The 21,414-nt window shown below is 46.4% G+C and overlaps 1 protein-coding gene across 4 annotated transcripts in view; it reads left to right on the top strand.

Moving 5' to 3' along the window:
• The window catches only part of INPP4B (inositol polyphosphate-4-phosphatase type II B), a 698,485-nt gene that overhangs the window by 187,661 nt on the left and 489,410 nt on the right, over positions 1 to 21,414 (top strand). For 3 of the 4 annotated variants that reach the window (XR_005776353.1, XM_040418490.1, XM_040418489.1), the window contains exon 3: positions 8,822 to 8,940. Coding sequence is in view for 3 of the 4 variants with exons in the window: in XM_040418490.1 (XP_040274424.1) it covers positions 8,822 to 8,940 (119 nt within the window). In the remaining variant the exon portion in view is untranslated. Of the gene's footprint in view, positions 1 to 8,821; positions 8,941 to 9,089; positions 9,223 to 21,414 lie in introns of those variants that run through there. The other variant, XM_040418491.1, reaches the window with a different exon arrangement.

Here is a 21,414-nt window from a genome sequence, read left to right as displayed (position 1 = left end):
TTCTCACAAAGTCTCCCTTTCCGCTAACTTGGGACAAAAATTTCAATCTTTCATGGACTCAATAAGCCCCTCAGTGAATACCTTGGGGTGTCTTCTTTCCAAAATGGTGTTATTTGTGGGGTGTTTGTACTGCCCTGGCATTTGAGGGTCTCCGCAATCATTACATGTATGCCCAGCATTAGGAGTTTCTGCTATTCTCCTTATATTGAGCATACGGGTAATGAGATTTTTTTTTTTCCGTTCAGCCTCTGGGCTGAAAGAAAAAAATGAACGGCACAGATTTCTTCATTCGCATCGATCAATGTGGATGAAAAAATCTCTGCCAAAAAAAGAAAAAGGAGGGGAAAGGCGTCTGCCAGGACATAGGAGCTCCGCCCAACATCCATACCCACTTCAGCTCGTATGCCCTGGCAAACCAGATTTCTCCATTCACATCAATCGATGTGGATGAATAAATCATTGCCGGGATTTTTTTTTTTTATATATACAAAGTGTTTGCCAAAGTATATGAACACCGCACCTCCTCAGCTCATATGCCTCGGCAAACGTATCTTTTACTGCAGAGGAGAAATCTCGTCTTGCAGCGCCGCATACACCGACCTTGCGTGTAATCTGACAGCAGCGCAATGCTTCTGTCGAATGCACATCAGTGCTGCAGCTGGTCGATCGGTTGGTCCACCTGAAAGGTAAAAAAAACAAAACAAAAAGAAAAAAACCAGGCCGCAAAGCAATAACTTTATTAACTGTTGAACAGAACATAGAAACTTTTTTTAAACTTTTTTAACTGAACGTTTAACTTTTTTACTTACGGTATTTTTTCTTTTTTGTTTAGTTTTTTTTACCTTTATAGAACAAACCTCTCCTTCCCCATGGGACAATGTGCAAAGCGCAAATCGCCCAAAGATGTGGCGAAGTACGTTAAGCACTTTATCCCAGGTGAAAGGAGAGGTTTGCAGCAGCTGTGAGTGAATGGGCCCTAATAGCCCTGTGTGCCTGTCCTGGTGAGATGTGATCCCTATGCTAGGTGTACCTGTGTGTGGTACTTCCGGAAACACTCTCCATAGCATAGGGCAGGGTGGTCAGCACAGTCAGGACAGAAATAGCGGGTGTCACGCCTTATTCCACTCCTGCTACAGACACGACATCTTTTTTCGGGGTGACGGTTGGGTTGAGGTACCAGGAACGACACTGGGGAAATGTCGCTCGTGTAGACGGCTAACTACACTGGTGGATGGGGCCACGGAACCTCCTGGGTAAAGGAGGTTCTCGATGATCTCTTCCTGGAATTTGAGGAAGGATCCTGTTCTCCCAGCCTTACTGTAGAGAACAAAACTATTGTAGAGCGCCAATTGAATTAAATATACAGACACCTTCTTATACCAGCGTCTGGTTCTGCGGGAAACTAAATACGGAGACAACATCTGGTCATTGAAGTCCACCCCTCCCATGAGCGCATTATAGTCGTGGACACAGAGGGGCTTTTCAATGACACGGGTTGCTCGCTCAATTTGGATTGTCGTGTCTGCGTGAATGGAGGAGAGCATGTAAACGTCACGCTTGTCTCTCCATTTCACCGCGAGCAGTTCTTCGTTACACAAGGCAGCCCTCTGCCCCCTTGCAAGACGGGTGGTTACAAGCCGTTGGGGGAAGCCCACGCGACTAGTTCGCGCCGTGCCACAGGCACAAATCCGTTCTAGAAACAAATGCCTAAAGAGGGCCACACTTGTGTAGAAATTGTCCACATAAAGATGGTACCCCTTGCCGAATAAGGGTGACACCAAGTCCCAGACTGTCTTCCCACTGCTCCCCAGGTAGTCAGGGCAACCGACCGGCTCCAGGGTCTGATCTTTTCCCTCATAGATCCGAAATTTGTGGGTATAGCCTGTGGCCCTTTCACAGAGCTTATACAATTTGACCCCATACCGGGCACGCTTGCTTGGGATGTATTGTTTGAAGCCAAGGCGCCCGGTAAAATGTATTAGGGACTCGTCTACGCAGATGTTTTGCTCAGGGGTATACAAATCTGCAAATTTCAGGTTGAAATGGTCTATGAGGGGCCGAATTTTGTGGAGCCGGTCAAAGCAGGGTGGCCTCTGGGACAGGAGGTGGTGTTGTCGCTAAAGTGCAGGAAACGCAGGATGGTCTCAAATCGTGTCCTGGACATAGCAGCAGAGAACATGGGCATGTGATGAATTGGGTGCGTTGACCAATATGACCGCAATTCATGCTTTTTTGTCAGGCCCATGTTGAGGAGAAGGCCCCAAAAAATTTTAAGTTCGGAAACTTGGACTGGTTTCCACCGGAAAGGCTGGGCATAATAGCTTCCCGGGTTAGCGGTTATAAATTGTGTGGCATACTGGTTGGTCTCTGCCACGACTAAGTCCAAGAGCTCCGCAGTCAAGAACAGCTCAAAAAATCCCAGGGCCGAACCGATTTGAGCCGTCTCAACCCGAACTCCAGACTGGGCGGTGAAAGGGGGAACTACTGGTGCGGCTGAAGTTGGTGACTGCCAATCAGGATTTGCCAGCACCTCAGGGACTCTAGGGGCTCTACGGGCCTGTCTGTGCGGTGGCTGCGACGGGGGGTAACTATTGCACGTGCCACCGTACCAGCTTCAACTGCCCTTCTGGTGCTCGCTACTTCACCAGGTTGTACGGCAGTGCTGGTACTAGGTCCAGGAAGGGCTGCGCTGCTGGTGTATGCCTCACCACGTGATCCGGCAGCGACAGCCCCACTCTGCTGCTCTTGAAGCGGATCCTGCGTAACCTGTGGTCTAGCGACATGGGGCCGGGTACGCCTGGTGCTGCCAGGGACCTCCTCGTCCGAACTTTGGGTCAGAGAGCCACTGCTTTCCACAGGTTCATATTCTGACCCGCTAGATTCGTCAGATGAGGGTTCCCACTCCTCATCCGACTGGGTCAGAATCCTGTAGGCCTCTTCAGAAGAATACCCCCTGTTTGACATTTTGGACTACTAAATTTAGGGGTATTCCCTGAGACTACCCAAGAAAAAAAAGCAAACCTGTCTTACAAAGGGGAGGCTAGCGAAGTACCGGAGGCCGCTGCGGTTGATAAAAAATATCAAAACTGATTTTTTTATCGCCGCAGTGCGTGTAAAATGAATGTGCAGTGATCAAAAAATATATATTTTTTGTCACTGCGGTGGGGCGGGCGTGGGTGAACGCACGTGTGGGCGACCGATCAGGCCTGATCGGGCAAACACTGCGTTTTGGGTGGAGGGCGAACTAAAGTGACACTAATACTATTATAGATCTGACCGTGATCAGTTTTGATCACTTACAGATACTATAAAAGTACAAATGCTGATTAGCGATACGCTAAACAGCGAATAAAAGTGACTGCGGTGCGGTGGGGTGGGCGCTAACTGACGCTAACTACCTAACCAAGGGGCCTAAACTATCCCTAAACCCTAACAGCCAATACCAGTGAAAAAAAAAAAGTGACAGTTTACACTGATCACTTTTTTTCCTTTCACTAGTGATTGACAGGGGCGATCAAAGGGTTAATTGGGGTGCAGGTGGGTGATCTGGGGCTAAGGTGTAGTGTTGGTGCTACTCACAGTTCAGTCTGCTCCTGTGCTGGATCCAACCGACGAAAAGGACCAGCACAGGAGCAGACAAGCCATATAACAGATCATATTTACTAATATGATCTGTTATATGACTTTGGATTGGATTTTTTGAAAATCGCCAGCCTGCCAGCCAATGATCGTTGCTGGCAGGCTGGGTGACGAAATACTTCTTTTAATTTTGCCGGCCCGCGATGCGCATGCGCGGGCCGGCTTTGAGCGAAATCTCGCGTCTCGCGAGATGACGCGTATATGCGTGACTCTGCGCAGCGCTGCCACCTTTGGAACGCAATCCTGCGTTAGGCGGTCCGGAGGTGGTTAAAGAGTAACTAAACATTTGTATAAAATTTTTAGAAGATGTCCCTAATGCCCTAATAAAAGTTTTTCTAATATACTTTATTAATTAATTTTGTATTTTTATTATACTTTTACCTCCCTAAAGCTGTGTGCTTAAAACTCAGTTCTCTGTACATCGCTGACTGCTCAGCAGTGTACGGAGTGTGAAATGTATGAATGGGGATGCATAAGCAGTGAGTACGGGCAGGAACGCATATTGCTGCTCCTGCCCGTGCCCCCCGGAGGTTTACTAGACTCCTCACATAGCACATGGGTACCCTGTACCCATGTACTATATCAGGATTAGCTGAACGGAGCGGGCTCCTGCTTCTGCCTGCTCCGCTAAGTTAAGAGAACTCGCATGTCAACTCTCTTAGCTTAGCGGAGCAGGCAGAAGCAGGAGCCCGCTCCGTTCAGCTAATCCTGGTATAGTACATGGGTACAGGGTACCCATGTGCTATGCCAGGAGTTAGTAAACCTCCGGGGGGCACGGGCCGGAGCAGCAATATGCGCTCCTGCCCGTACTCACTGCTTATGCATCCCCATTCATACATTTCACACTCCGTACACTGCTGAGCAGTCAGCGATGTACAGAGAACGGAGTTTTAAGCACACAGCTTTAGGGAGGTAAAAGTATAATAAAAATACAAAATTAATTAATAAAGTATATTAGAAAAACTTATTAGGGACATCTTGAAATTTGACACAAAGGTTTAGTTACTCTTTAAATGTTTGAGAGACCTCAAAGAGCTCAAGGTTTCGATTTGACCTCCAAATCCCCACATCTCATGCAGAACTTTTTCCTCCAGTATAAAATATCTCTGGCTCTCTGATGGAGCTGACAAAAAAGAAGCAAAACGAATGCAAAATGAGGCACAAGAAACGAAAACAACACAGTGATGTGAACACGGCCAAACTTATGCATGCACTTTAGATATTTGTCAGAAGATCCCAGAACCATTTGTCAGTCTAATGTTTGGGAGAGCAGTCCCACTGTGGCCTGGTGTCTGCTATTAGGTTTAACAAGGCTGAGCGACTTGGGTTTTATATGCTTGTTGCTTTTTCAACCCGCAGATAAGCATTGTTTGCTTCTTACACTGCTCTCCCTATAGTAATAAATATGTGTGCTTGACAACTGGATTTAGCTATGCAGTGCAGACAGGAGAATTGAGTCTTACTCCTTGTAATAAATAATAGTATAAGTTGCACATTCACCTCTTCTTCCAAATATTAAAATGTTTATTATAATGGAGTCAAAATAAAGTCCCTTGCCTTGCTGCTGGAGGTAGGAGGGACCTTGGGAAATTGGCCCGCTTCTTAACCCTAGTTTATAGGGATACTGGCTGCAGAACCCATGAGAATAATGTATAAAGTCATACTGCATATAGTGCTCCATGTCTGTTTATGAGTGCTGGGAAAGTCTGTGGTCTTAAACAAGCTTTATCAATTTCTGCATTGCCCGATGCCCTAGGAGGCTGCTCAATCCCCTCTCAATGCCACCAATCGGGTTACATAGCAACCTTTAATACCAGGAGCATCTGGTACTTATGCACCTAGCTGGCAGAAGAAAGTGTCCTCCAGCACTGTACTGCTGCAGGGTGGGTGATAGAGTTAATGCTGTGGCGGGAGTGGCAGTATTTTGTGCTGCACTATAGTATTGCTGGCCTTGGCTACTTATATTGGGGCCCTGTTTTCTGTCAATTTGGACCCGCCTACAACATGGGGCCATTTTATTTTATTTTATTTTTTCTAGGGCCACTTTACGTTCCCAGCCGGCCCCCATCCCTGCTAATTACAGATTTACAGAAGATCATATATGTCCAGGTTAGACATGAAGCATCCAACCCTCCATACACATTTTATAAAAGGGCATCTTACCAGACACGCATGCTGACGAGCGTGTTTGTGTCTAGAAATAAAATAGACCCTATCCCAATCTCATACAACCCCTCAATGCCAAGACCAAACCTGCTCAATAAAGAATAACAAATAGGTAAAATAATAAAAAAAAATTATTATAAGCGACACATTTAAAATAGATTTCCTTGACTTTGTCTTGTTCAGCCATTTGTTAATATAATCAGCTTCCAGGAAAGCTGGATTTTCGTTTCAGCAGAGGTTGTGGCTCATCTTTGGAGCTGAGCTGTGCCCAGGCCACGTTTCATAGTGGGCGATGTCACTTGGCCTGCGGGAAGTGGCGAGAAGGCTGCGGTGCTACTGTGAGCATTACTGCCTTTCTCAAACAGCTGATCTTCGGGGTTCCGGGTGTAAACCCCCGCTGACCAGATGCTGATGACCTATGCAAAGAATAGAAAAAAGGTAAAGACTCATCAACTTTATGCTGCCGCACTGAGGGCAGTATAAAGTACTGACAGAAATGCTGATGGTCAGCGGTGTGGTCACTCATCAGCTAAAAGTAGGTGGTTGCCAAAAACCAGCATCATGGACACCACGCAACAGAGAGAACTGCCAATCATCAGCAGATGAGGCGGGAAGAGCAGGAGATTAGGAATAACCAGGGACTCTTCTCAGGTAGATTTGACTCTTTTCCAGGCCCAGGTTGTAATGATTAGATGCTGGTTCTCGGCAACCACTGACTTTTAGCTGATGAGTGACACACCGCTGAAATCAGCATTTTCTGTCTGTACTTTATACTGCCCTCAGTGAGGTCAGCATAAAGTTGATGACAGGTTCCCTTTAGGGAAAGTCTGCTTAGCTATGCAGATATATAACTGTATTGCTAGGCTAATTTTTTTCTTGTTCTATTTCAAATTCTGGGAAAGCTGGGTCAGCAGCGCCTCTGTAGGAGCTGTAAAGTCAGCCATCTTGGTTGTCGCCCAACTTTCCCCAAAATAGATACTAAAGTAGCAAACGGATGCCTAGAATTTTTACACTCTGGGAACGTTTTAATATTTAATTTATTTTTTTGTTTTGTTTTCTGAAATGTTCTTTCAAGGGAGTTAGGCTTACTTTCACACTAGCGTTCGGGTGTCCGCTCGTGAGCTCCGTTTGAAGGGGCTCACGAGCGGTCCCGAACAGCATCCGTCTGGCCCTAAATGCATTCTCTAGTGGAGGCGGATCCACTGAGAATGCATCCGCCTGCCAGCGTTCAGCCTCCGCTCCGCTCAGTGAGCGGACACCTGAACGCTGCTTGCAGCGTTCGGGTGTCCTCCTGGCAGTGCGGAGGCGAGCGGATCCGTCCAGACTTATAATGGAAGTAAATGGGGACGGATCCGCTTGAAGATGACACCATATGGCTCAATCTTCAAGCGGATCCGTTCCCCATTGACTTTCAATGTAAAGTCTGAACGGATCCGCTCAGACTACTTTCACACTTAGAAAATTTTCTAAGTTTTAATGCAGACGCATCCGTTCTGAACGGATGCGAACGTCTGCATTATCGGAGCGGATCCGTCTGATGAAACATCAGACGGATCCGCTCTGAACGCTAGTGTGAAAGTAGCCTTAGGCTACTTTCACACTTGCGGCAGGACGGATCCGACAGGCTGTTCACCATGTCGGATCCGTCCTGCGGCTATTTTGCCGTGCCGCCGGACCGCCGCTCCGTCCCCATTGACTATAATGGGGACGGGGAGGAGCTCCGGCGGTTGCACGGCGAAAGGGCCGCCGACTAAAATTACTGCATGTCAGGCTTTTTAGTCCGGCGGCTTTCGCCGTGCACCGCCGTGCTGCGCGGAGCTCCGCCCCCGTTTATAGCCAATGGGGACGGAGCGGCGGTCCCGCGGCACGGCGAAATAGCGGAAGGACGGATCCGACATGGTGAACAGCCTGTCGGATCCGTGCCTGCCATGTCGGATCCGTCTGCGTCTATTTTGCCGTGCCGCCGACCGCCGCTCCCGTCCCTATTGACTATAATGGGGACGGGGGGAGGAGCTCCGGCGGTGCACGGCGTAAGGCCGCCGCGACTAAATTACTGCATGTCAGGCTTTTTAGTCCGGCGGCTTTCGCCGTGCACCCGCCGTGCTGCGGCCTGGAGCTCCGCCCCCGTTATAGCCAATGGGGACGGAGCGGCGGTCCCGCGGCACGGCGAAATAGGCGGATTGGACGGATCCGACATGGTGAACAGCCTGTCGGATCCGTCCTGCCATGTCGGATCCGTCCTGCGGCTATTTTGCCGTGCCGCCGGACCGCCGCTCCGTCCCTATTGACTATAATGGGGACGGGGGAGGAGCTCCGGCGGTGCACGGCGAAAGGCCGCCGGACTAAAATTACTGCATGTCAGGCTTTTTAGTCCGGCGGCTTTCGCCGTGCACCGCCGTGCTGCGCCGGAGCTCCGCCCCCGTTATAGCCAATGGGGACGGAGCGGCGGTCCCGCGGCACGGCGAAATAGCGGAAGGACGGATCCGACATGGGGAACAGCCTGTCGGATCCGTCCTGCCGCAAGTGTGAAAGTAGCCTTAAACCAGTCAGTACATGTAACTATGTAGCAGCATTGTGGCCGATAGGCAAAACTGAAAGCTGCTGATGAGTAAAGTCAGTCACTGTGCCTGCGGTGCATCCTGGATAAGGGTGACCCGGCCTGTTAATCAGTAACCTCTTTATTGAGAGATTCCTCCATAGCCATTCACCACAAGGTCTGTGACCGCACAGTGAGTGACGTTGCTTGGGTTTTAAGGTCAGAGCTTATTCTCTTACTGCTGCCTGCAATTCTACTCCTCTGGCTGGGAAGTCTTACAGGAGCTGCTTGTGGAAATGAATTCTCAGCTCTAACATGTGACTTCCTATGTCTGCAAAGGTAACTCCAAGGGACTTCCTCTGCTAAATCAGCTGCCTCTCCAGAGATGTCCTCCTTCTCAGCTCCTGCTAGATTAACCTAGCACTTTTACAGTCTATTGAACTGTTTCTTTTTTTCCCCTTCTTCTCCTTCTTCCTGTAGCCTGCAAGGATTTACTGCCCGCTGCCCGTGATGGAAAGCTAAGCACGTTTGTACAGACCTCGGTGGCACATCCAACAGAGCCGACTCTAACCAGATATGCTAACACAGAAATAGTGGAGGTGAGCATTTCTCCTTGCATTTCTCTTCATGTGCTGCACAGGCAGGTTTGGACACATTTGGGCAGGGAGGCTATACGTAGAACTATGTCAGGGATTTCCGCCAGCTAGCAGCATGTATATTCATGACTAGCCTTTCCCTGCTACATAGTAACAGCTGACGGTTCATTCCGTGACTGACTGCAGCAACGTCCCAATTTCCTGAAGCCAGGATTACATAGAGTTGACCTTTTTTTTATTATTTATTTTTTCCCCCCCAGAATGTGTTTACGGTTGAAGGCGAGGGTACGTATATGCCTGGGGTGTGTTGGAGATCTCGCACATTGCCGTCCTCATACTGGGAAGAGAAGGAAACGGCAGTGGCAGCCAGTAAGGGCTCTGTTTACATTAGTCATGGCACCTCCTGGAAGTTTAGAAAAAACTAACTAAAAAACGGTAGCACAGGATACATGGCATGTAAACCAGCTTGCCTCGCTGTAGAATTCCTTTGCGAGACACATTTGCAGTTCCTGAGGCATGTAGCCTGGGCTGAATGGGTCCAGCGCGCTTTCTATAGACGCAGACTTCCAGTTGACTGCTAATCGGGTTGGCAGCATCTGATCCTTTAGCTATTCTGCAAGTGAATGGTTTAAATAGTCTGTTACAGATCTCAGTGCTTTAGCTTTCACTGTCTGGAATGTTTTTTTCTAGCAAAAAAAAAAAAAATGCAGACCTCCATTTGCTACTTGAGGAATGACCCAGATTTCTTCTCCTTCAAAACTTCGTCAGTACCAAGAGCGTTTGTACGCTGCAGTGATTTTGTAACCCTTTTAAGCATCCCAAGAAGGTTGTTGCAATGCACAGTGCTCTGCCCTATGTACCGCGCTACGGCTTGTGGTGGATGCTGGAACCAGTTTGATACTGGTCTATCTGTAGCAGGTCCACACACCAGCCTGGATAGAGGGTCTGTTCAATATCGATTTATCAAACAGCGGCATGCGCTGATCCCAGATATGTCCTATACAAAGGCTGAGGGTGAGAAAGGAAACGTTAGAGAAGCTATGCGCACTCTATGGCGGCACTCATGGGAGAAATCACATCCTGACTGAAAACCAGTGAGATTCACAAACAAGCAGTGAGAGTTGACAGGTCTGATAAACCAGGCTAATGGCCGCACTCCGGATGCTTCCCATCACTTCACTGGCATTAGCTGTAATGTAGCAGAACAATCCTGGGTATAAAGACTTTCTTGTTCTACTCCATTTCCCGACTGCTTGCCCTTTGGATGTCAGCGCTGAGAACAGTATGGGTAAAAATACACCACTATCAAAAAATACTCTATTATAGGATGTATTTTCTAGGTTACTAGTTTCAGATATTTATAGTGCGTACAGTGGTAAATATATGTTTGTCTATGCTGCCTGCATTTCTTATCATATAATTATATAGCACCCACATAATTAACTGCATGGAATAATTATGACTTTACATTGATCATTATGAACAAACACGCAGTTCTAGATGATGATACCCTATCTCGGATGCTTGCATATGTAGCAGACTCGTGAGTTTGTCATTTGTCACATTAATGATGACCTGAAATGCAGTAGATAAATATGCTTAAAACGTTCTTATGATAGATTATTATTGCTGTCACACACTTTAGATTTGGTATGCCCGTACAGTTTAGTAAGATGGACTGAAAATATATACAACTTTGATTATATGAAATGATACTGAGTGCCCTATGTTTGCTTCATGGAGAAAAATAGTGACTGCTTTAGGCCAGTTTCACTCTGGCGTTTTTATCTTTTCTGGCAGGCTGTTCCAGCAGGGGAACGGCCTGCAGGATCCGTACTACACTGTGCACACGTGTGCTGCCAGAAGTCCACTGGAACAGCCTGTCGGATCAATGCTACACTGTGCACACGTGTGCTGCTGGAGGTCTGCTGGAACAGCCTGCCGGATCCGTACTACACTGTGCACACGTGTGCTGCCGGAAGTCCGCTGGAACAGCCTGCCGGATCCATGCTACACTGTGCACACATGTGCTGCCGGAAGTCCGCTGGAACAGCCTGCCGGATCCATGCTACAGTGTGCACACGTGTGCTTCTGGAACAGCCTGCCGGATCAGTACTACACTGTGCACACGTGTGCTGCCAGAAGTCCACTGGAACAGCCTGTCTGATCAATGCTACACTGTGCACACGTGTGCTGCTGGAAGTCCGCTGGAACAGCCTGCCGGATCCGTACTACACTGTGCACACGTGTGCTGCCGGAAGTCCGCTGGAACAGCCTGCCGGATCCATGCTACAGTGTGCACACATGTGCTTCTGGAACAGCCTGCCGGATCAGTACTACACTGTGCACACGTGTGCTGCCAGAAGTCCACTGGAACAGCCTGTCTGATCAATGCTACACTGTGCACACGTGTGCTGCTGGAAGTCCGCTGGAACAGCCTGCCGGATCCGTACTACACTGTGCACATGTGTGCTGCCTGAAGTCTGCTGGAACAGCCTGCCGGATCCATGCTACACTGTGCACACATGTGCTGCCGGAAGTCCGCTGGAACAGCCTGCCGGATCCATGCTACAGTGTGCACACGTGTGCTTCTGGAACAGCCTGCCGGATCAGTACTACACTGTGCACACGTGTGCTGCCAGAAGTCCACTGGAACAGCCTGCCGGATCCATGCTACAGTGTGCACACATGTGCTGCTGGAACAGCCTGCATGATCCGTACTACACTGTGCTCACGTGTGCTGCCAGAAGTCCACTGGAACAGCCTGCCGGATCCATGCTACACTGTGCACACGTGTGCTGCCGGAAGTCTGCTGGAACAGCCTGCTGGATCCATGCTACACTGTGCACACGTGTGCTGCCGGAAGTCCGCTGGAACAGCCTGCTGGATCCATGCTACAGTGTGCACACGTGTGCTGCCGGAAGTTCGCTGGAACAGCCTGCTGGATCCGTACTACAGTGTGCACACGTGTGCTGCCGGAAGTCCGCTGGAACAGCCTGCTGGATCCATGCTACAGTGTGCACACGTGTGCTGCCGGAAGTTCGCTGGAACAGCCTGCTGGATCCGTACTACAGTGTGCACACGTGTGCTGCCGGAAGTCCGCTGGAACAGCCTGCTGGATCCGTACTACAGTGTGCACACGTGTGATGCCGGAAGTCCGCTGGAACAGCCTGCCGGATCCGTACTGCAGTATGCACACGTGTGCTGCCGGAAGTCCGCTGGAACAGCCTGCCGGATCCGTACTACACTGTGCACATGTGTGCTTCCTGAAGTCTGCTGGAACAGCCTGCTGGATCAGTACTACACTGTGCACACGTGTGCTGCCGGAAGTCCACTGGAACAGCCTGCCGGATCCGTACTACACTGTGCACATGTGTGCTGCCTGAAGTCCTCTGGAACAGCTTACCGGAAAAGATAAACGCCAGTGTGAAACTGGACTAAAACTTAGAATTTTACTGTAATATCCTGGTTGGTTTATTGGGCTTTATTCTATTATTATGTTTTGTTGTAACTGGATTCCAGGTTTATTTTCTAGTTAGACCCATAGGAAGTAACCTGTTGTAGTCAAAACCAGTTGGCACTCCGTAGTCCTCAGCACGGTGCGTCCAGGGAAATCGTCCCAATATACTAAAAAGACTGGCATTCACTTCTTCTTTGCAAACTTCCACAAATTTATTGCAATATCAATATATGAAGCATTTCGGCTCAGATATGAACCTTTTGAAAAAAAGCTTCCGAAGCGCGTCATCTGTTGATGCTGCAATGAATTTATGGAAGTTTGCAAAGAAGTGAGTGACTGTCTTTTCTGAAACTCATAAACCGTAATATTGTGGTTTGCAAATTCTAGCACAGCCAAAGTATAGTGTCCCCAGTCTTAAGGTGTAGAGGTAGTTCTATAGTCGACTTTTGAAGAGAACTTGTCAGGGCCTCTAAACACCCAGTATGCTGTTATGCAGCTGAGGTTTGACATTTTCCAGATCCTTTTTTAGGATTAGCTAGAAAAATATGTTAGAACATCCTGGAGATGAGCCTGGGACTCCCCTCTGGGGGAATCTAGTGATTACACACTGTTTACAGGTCAGTACTCAGTGCATTATTAGCCCTAAAGCTAGTGACAGGTTCTTTTATCAGCATGTTTCTGTCTATTCCACAAAAGATTCTAGTAATAGTAATACAGTATATTAGGTAATTGATAAACATAATATAATCTGAACTGTACCGTCAAAGCTTAAAGGGATTGTTAACCACTGGGGACTTTTTCTGCAGATTCCCACCCTGGCTGGACCAGCAGTGGCAATCATAACTACCTGGTCCCTACCACTGGATTGCGGTTCCTTCATTCCCCAGCATCATCGCAGCGCCTGGGACTCCTCGCTTCAACACTCACTTTGACTCAGGTCACATGGCTGCTGCAACCAGTGAACGGCTACAGTGGTGACATTTCACTCATGGGCCATGTCACACGTCACCACTGTGCCCATGTCAAACCAGATGTTGATGCGACAGAGGCAGGATAGTGAAGGAGCCAGAACCTAGGGGCATGGACCAGGTGAGTATAATACCCACTGCAAGTCTGGCCCCATTGGGCGGTCTACAAAAAAGGTCCCCAGGAGTGAACAACTTCTTTAAAACAACCCCGTGGTTCAAGACAAAAATCACATTAAGGGCTCGTTCACACGAACGTTTTTTGTGTTCTGTATATGGTCCGTATATGCATTTCAATGGTTCCGCAAAAAAAAAAAAAAAAATGTACTCCGTATGCGTTCCGTTTCCGTTTTTCCGTTCCGTTCAAAAATAGTTCTATTATTGCCCGCAAATCACGTTCCGTGGCTCCATTTAAGTCAATGGGTCCGCAAAAAAAATAACTGAAGACATACGGAATGTACTCCGTATGTCTTCCGTATCTGTTCTGTTTTTGCGAAACCATCCATTGAAAATTTTATGCCCTGCCCAATTTTTTCTATGTCATTACTGTATATGCCATACGGAAAACCGAAACGGAACCGGAAACACTACTGAAAAAAAAAAAATGGAAAAACGGATCCGTTAAAAACGGCCCGCAAAACACTGAAAAAGCCATACGGTCGTGTGCATGAGCCCTAACTGGGCAAAGAACAGAACACTTACATGGTGACCTCCTTTTCATATTTTTTTTAGCTGCAGATCCATCAATTCCTGGGGTCCTATTTTGCCATCCAAGATGGCCGCGCCGCTTCTCAAACTACCTGATGCATACTGTGCATTTGATAGCCCCGAGACACTTCCCGCTGCTCATGATGCTGGCCAATCCAAGAGCAGGGCTGGGCAAGTAGGAAGTGTCTTGGCCTACCAATGCACAGTGTGCATCGGAAAAGTGGGGCGGCCATCTTGGATGGCAGAATTAGCTTGAGAATTACCGGATCTGACTATTTGCAGGGATCAGAAGGATTTCTCCATGCTGTTCTATGCACACATCTCCTCATACATTGTAGATTTGACCGGTAGTGGCTTTTAATCAGCAATGCTCAATAAAATGTTTGTATGTGTATAGGCACCTTAATAGGAATACTATTTAAGATGTACATTAAAGAGATTATTGATATTGATCCTAAGGATGGTTCATCAATAGTCTGACACCCCTCGCTGATCAGCGGTTTCAGGCTGCTGCTGCACCAGAAACTGACAGTGTATAGAGCAGAAGTAGAAGGCTCCATATACTGTGTAGTTTCCAGTGTACTTGAATGGGAGCTGAGCTGTAGTACCACAGCACGGCCACTACTCGGTGCTGCCTACCTCCAGTTCCATACACTGTATAGTTCCTTGCACCTTTGCAGACATAAAATGATGATCTGTGGGGGCGCTGGATGTAGAACCCCCATCTATCTGATATTGATGGTCTATCCTAAGGATAGGTCATCGATATCTGTAAACCCAGATAATCCTTTAATCCCTCTAACTTGCATCTTAAATAATGCCTATTAAAGTGCCTATACAAAAAAAAAAAGACAGCAGCAGCAGTCAGGGGATTACCTTATGAAGATCCCAAATTCATGACTGTGTAATAAAATGCAGCAGGATGCTTCCAAATATTGCTTTATTTTTCTTTCTTAAATCCTTCTTTAAATATCCCATATAACAAAGGCATAAAATCCACATAGGAAAAATTCCAAAATGTCAATAGTAGGGATGAGCAAATCGACTTCGGATGAAACATCTGAACTTGATTCGCATAAAACTTCATTCTAATACTGTACGGAGCAGGAGCTCCGTACAGTATTAGAATGTATTGGCTCCGATGAGCCGAAGTTATTGCTTCGCGCAATAACTTCATAAATTTATTTGTACTGTAAAAAAACATTTCCCGAACTCTGGTTCGGTTCCAAGGTACCACTTGGAACCAGACCTGAGTTCAGGAATTTTTTTTTTTACAGTACAAATTAATTTCTGAAGTTATTGAGCGAAGTCTCGCGATACTTTGGGAAGCAATAACTTCGGCTCATCGGAGCCAATACATTCTAATACTGTACGGAGCTCCTGCTCCGTACAGTATTAGAATGGAGTTTTATGTGAATCGACTTAGGATGTTTCATCCGAAGTCGATTCGCTCATCCCTAGTCAATAGTGTCCAAAGGTACAAGAGAAGTCAAGATTTAAAAGGCAAATAATCCACAGTGAGACATAGTAGAGGGGAATCGGGCGTAATGACACTCGGGGTTGTCCCCTTCCTCAAGCATCTGAAACGTTGCGTCTGTGTGTGATTATGCTTGATTCGTCTCCACCGTCTCTCCCTGTGGATTACCGGTCTTCAAAATTTGGACTTGTCTTGCACCTTTGGACACAATTCACACTTGGACTTTTTCTTTTGCGGATTCTATGTCTTTTTTTTATATGGGATATTTAGAGAAGGGCTTTAAAGAATTGAAGCAATATTTGGAAGCGTTGCTGCATTTTCTATGGCCTATTCACATACAAAACATGTTATTGGGCATGGCTGATTAAATGCCGCTGCTTGTGTAATCTGCAATGCATGAGGAGATGTGTGCACAGAAGGGCATGCAAACTATATCTGCTAATATGGAAGGTATTTTCCATGGTGAAAATCCATCTGTTCTTCGCAGACAGCATGCTCATTTAACCAAGAGCTAGAGCATCGGAATAGTGAAAAATGAAAAAGATTCAACCATAAAGCTGCTGAGCTTCTCTAAAGCTAAGTTTATTCCACACATCCTGGGTAGGTTACTACTAAGATACTTAGTATTAGGGCTCATGCAGACGATCCGCAAAAAATCCTTGTCCGTAAGGGCTCGTTCACACAAATGTATTTTGCGTTCCGTATACGGGCCTCTTTCTGCGTTCCGCATACAGTCCGTACACGGAACCATTCATTTCAATGGGTCCGCAAAAGATGCAGACAGCACTCTGTGTGCTGTCCGCATCCGTTGCTCTGTTACGCGGCCCCGCAAAAATAATTCTTGTCCATTTTGCAGACAAGAATAGACCTTTCAATAATAGGCCTCCTGTTCCGTACCGCAAATTGCAGAAGGCACGTGGGCGCCATAAGTGTTTTGCGGATCCACAATTTGCAGACCGCAAAAAATAGCAAGAGTTGTGTGCACGAGCCCTAAAGCCCTAATGCAGACAATAATAAAACATGTTCTAACTAGTTGCGGAACGGACATACGAAAACGGAATTCACACGGAGTAACCTGCTTTTTTTTTTTTCCAGACCCATTAAAATGAATGGTTCTGCATACGGTCCTCAAAAAAAAAAAAACGGAACAGACACGGAAAGAAAATACGTTTGTGTGCATGAGCCCTTGGGGCTTATACACATGAGTGTGTGTGCCCCATGCTGTGGACTACAAATAGAAGTCCACATAGCACGAGCACCAGTCATGTCCTCGCCGCTTGCGGATGCGGAGCGATTGACTTGAATGGGTCTGTGATTCACAAGAGACGCTCCGCACCACAAAAATATAAGTCAAATTAAATTTTTTGGGGCGGTGCAGAGGCAGAGACTGAAATCCCACGGAAACGCTTCATAGTGGTTCAGTGGGCTTCTGATCTGTGCCTCCATTCCGCACCGGTCTGTAGCTTGAGCAATGCTAACCCATTGAAGTCAATATGGTCCGCAAAATGGGCACAGGGCACACACGTTCATGTGTGTGAGTCCTTAGTAGATGGCTATCTGCTGTCTCATGGTTAACATGTGACTCAGATCAATATTCTTAGATGCAACTGAAATACAGAGGCAAATATTAAAGGGGTTGTCCGGGTTCAGAGCTAAATCCGGACATACCCATATTCTCACCCAGGCAGCCCCCTTGATGTTAGCATCGGAGCATGTCATGCTGCGATATGCTCCCTTGCCCTGCGCTGGATCGCGCAGGGCAAGGGCTTTTTTATTTACAATAACACACTGCCGGACGGAAGCTTCCACCCGACAGTGTGTTCGGTGGCGTCACTGGCTCTGATGGACCAGCTTTAGCGCTGCCCTAGCCGTTTTACAGGTCACAGCCTCCGCCTGGCAGCCCTAAGGAAAGCCCCGGTACGTCACCGGATCTCCTGAAAATGCCTTTGCGCTGCGCGATTCAGTGTAGGGGAAAGGAGAGCATCGGAGCATGAAATTTCAGGAGGGCTGCCTGGGTGAAATTCTGGGTATGTCCGGGTTCAGCTTTGAACCCGGACAACCCCTTTAAGAATCATCCGGGTTCAGCTTTGAACCCGGACAACCCCTTTAAGAATCATCCGGGTTCAGCTCTGAACCCGGACAACCCCTTTAAGAATCATTGCAATGCTTGTACTGCTGGATCAGCTCATGTCTTGCTGCTCTGCTTTATTAGGCTTCATTCACTTTGCCGTTTTGTTGTGCTTCCATCAGGGAGCCCAGTATCTTACCGGACTAAGTAGCAGAGCATTCTGCACTATTTTGTCTGCCTTTTTTGATGGAATCTACAATGGAATCTCAGAAGCAGGTGTGAAGGAGGCCTTAGCTGTCTTGAATTTGTAATTTCAATTAAATTATGTTTGTGTACCAGCACTAACAGAGAATGTGACAAGGTAAAGGGTGTCAGCCTATCCTATGACTTAATGAACTAATGTCCACATTCATGTTCATCCCTATTCTTGTGACAAAACAATATATCCAGCGTCAGCCAAATTCCTTCAGAAATTATCTGAATAACATCAGACCGATACAGAAAAGGGCAGGAAGTAAATGTGCCAAGTTACATTGCCCCTTATCTGCTACCTACAAGTTTAGCGCCAGTCCAGCTGAGTTTAATTATTTGAAACAGACTGGTTGCTATGGATACATTACCTAACGCTACTGCGGTGTGTATGCAGTTGTCAGGCTGTGTGTCCCTAGCAACCAGTCTCTGTGACTCTTCTAACATCTTCAAGTCAAGGCTCAATCAGCTGTGGGCAAAAAAGGCGCTTGGCAGTACTCAGGACAGATTTAAACATTTCTTTTGGACAGTATAATTTTTAAGGTAAGCCCTGTTAAAGGGTTGTCTCAGGATAGACCATTAATATCTGATCGGGATGAAAAGGATGCATGTAATTACACCGTGTAATCTCACTGTACCGCCGCTATAATGTAGAGAGCATGCAGATAAACCGTGAAGAGATCACCACTCCTAATCTGTTATTGACGACTTATACTGAGAATTGGTCATCAATATCAGAAAACTGGACAACAAATAAAGGACAGTCCAGTGCAAAGCAGACGTGAATGACTCTAGAACCCAGAGACCCTGAGTTACTATAAGTACTGCTACTCTGAAAGTCTACATATCACATACAGAGCACAGCCTCCAGATGCACAAGTATATATCACCGCTGTCTCTGTGGATATGCTAATGAGCCTGGGCAGCAAATTTATGCACAATATGAATTAGAATGTATGAACATAGGAGTATTCAGTGCCATGCTGATTTCATTGAGCTTTATTTCTGTTAACCTGAAGGAATACTTTGAATGTCATGACTTTAAAAGTATACCGCATTTGCCCCAAGCAATGTAATTCTGCCTTCTTTACCACACACCCCAATAAAATACATTGGTTTTATCGAAGCAGTCTCATAAAAATAACCTCTGTTCGTATTTACTACTATATTAAGGCAATTAAACAGCAGTGCCTTGAAAAAGTATTGATAGCCATTGAACTTTTCCACGTATTTTCACGTTACACCCACAAATGTAAATGTATTTTATTGGGATTTCATGTGATAGACCAACACAAAGTAGCAAGTATGTGTGAAGTGAAAAGAAAATGATACATGTTTTTCAAAAGTTTTAATAAATAAAAATCTGGAAAGTGTGTTGTGCATTTGTATTCAGCCCCCTATACTCTGATACCCCTAAATAAAATCCAGTGTGACTAGAAGTCACCTAATTAGTAAATAGAGTCCACTTGTGTGTAGTGTATTCTAAATATAACTACAGCTGTTCTGTGAAGGCCTCAGAAGTTTGTTCGTGATTATTAGTTATCAAACACTATCATGAAAACCAAGGAACACACCAGACAGGTCAGAGATAAAGTTGTGGAGAAGTGTAAAGCAAGATTAGGTTATATAAAAATATCCCAAGCTCAGAACATCTCACAGAGCACTGTTCAATCCATTATCTGAAAATGGAATGAATGGAGTATGGGGCAACTGCAAACCTACCAAGACATGGCTGTCAACCTAAATGGACTGCCCAGACAAGGAGAGCGCAAATTAGAGAAGCAGCCAAGAGGCCCTTGGTCACTCTAGAGGAGTTGCAGAGATCCACAGATCAGGTGGGAGACTCTGTCCATAGGACAATTATTAGTCATGTACTCCACAAATCTGGCCTTTATGGAAAAGTGGTAAGAAGAAAGCCATTTTTAAAAGTAAACCTAAATAAGGCTCATTTGCAGTTTGCCACAAGCCATGTATGGGACACAGCAAACATGGGGAAAAAAGTGCTCTGGTCAGATGAAAACAAAGTTGAACTTTTTGGCCTAAATGCAAAATGCTATGTGTGGAGGAAAGCTAACACTGCCCATCACGCTGAACACACTATCCCCACCGTGAAACATGGTGGTGGCAGCATCATGCTGTGGGGAAGCTTTTCTTCAGCAGGGACAGAGAAGCTGGTCAGAGTTTATGGAAAAATGGATGGAGGTAAATACAAGGCAATTCTGGAGGAAAACCTTTTACCGTCTTCAAAAGACTTGAGACTGGGGCGGAGTTTGACCTTCCAGCAGGATAACAACCCTAAACATACATCCAGAGCTACAATGGAATGGTTTGGATCAAAGCATATTTATGTGTTAGATTGACCCAGTCAAATTCCAGACCTAAATCCCAATAAGAATCTGTTGCACACTTTTCAGATTTTTATTTATCAAAAATGTTGAAAACCATGTTTCATTTTATTTTCACTTGACACATACTAGCTACTTTGTGTTGGTCTGTCCCATATAACAAATACATTTGAGTTTGTGGGCGTAACAGGAAAAAAAATGTGGAAAGGTTCAAGGGGTATGAATACTTTTTCAAGGAACTGTACTAGAGTAGGATCCCCTCATGATCGCCCTATAGGAGCCATAATGAAGAGCTCTTAAATAACCGTGCCTTGTTCACTCATTATATAGATGAAAGGTCTTCTATGTGTGCTTTACATTAATGTTCAAAATTTCTGGCCAGGACAGGTGATAACATCTGACCACTGAGGGCTAGAAAAGCTGGACCAGCAGCAGCTGTTCTTTAGACTAGCTTCCTTTTGAGTTGGTCTTCGTTACATTCCTTCAACATGTAAATTCATATTTCACCTTTTTGATTCTGCTATGACAATTCAATAACTTTACCTATCTTTAAGGGATGTAAAGAAGTATTCCCACATTAGACCTTTGTCATATCTACAGGGTATGTAATAAAAATCTGATGGATGAGGGTCTTATCTCTGGACCCACACACAGGGCCGGTTTTAGACAAAATGTGGCCCTGGGCAAAATTAAAAGTGGGGCCCCAAATCTTGTAATAATTTGCTAAAAACACAGTCCGAAGTCCGACACCTGACACCCCCGCCGATCAGCTGTTTGAGCAGGCTGTTCACTGCTGCTGTCCCATTAACATACAGCGGTGAGCAGGAAGAGAGAAGGGAGACGGCACGTTCCCACAGCGCACGCTGTCTCCTGAAACCGTTGATTGTCATGGGGTGCCGGGTGACCCTACAGTACCCTAGTGGTAATAATATAACCATAATGTCCCCTGTAGTGCCCCCCACTAGTTCCAATATATAATGCTTCCCCCCATAGTGCCAGTATATATATAATGTTCCCCCATAGTGCCAGTATATAATGCTCCTCCATTCCTCCCCAGTAGTGCCAGGTATATATAATGGTCTCCTTTCCCCCCCCCCCCTTTCCTGGTGTCCCCAGCAGTGCAGACATTTAGTATAAAAAAAAATAAACACCTCACTCCCGTTTTCCCCGCTGCTGTCTGTGACGCAGACCACAGTTTTGTCTGT

Source organism: Bufo bufo, chromosome 2 (assembly GCF_905171765.1).
Source record: "Bufo bufo chromosome 2, aBufBuf1.1, whole genome shotgun sequence".
NCBI lineage: Eukaryota > Metazoa > Chordata > Amphibia > Anura > Bufonidae > Bufo > Bufo bufo.
Note: the sequence above shows the minus strand (reverse complement) of the source record. Positions and strands in the feature narration are given on the sequence as shown.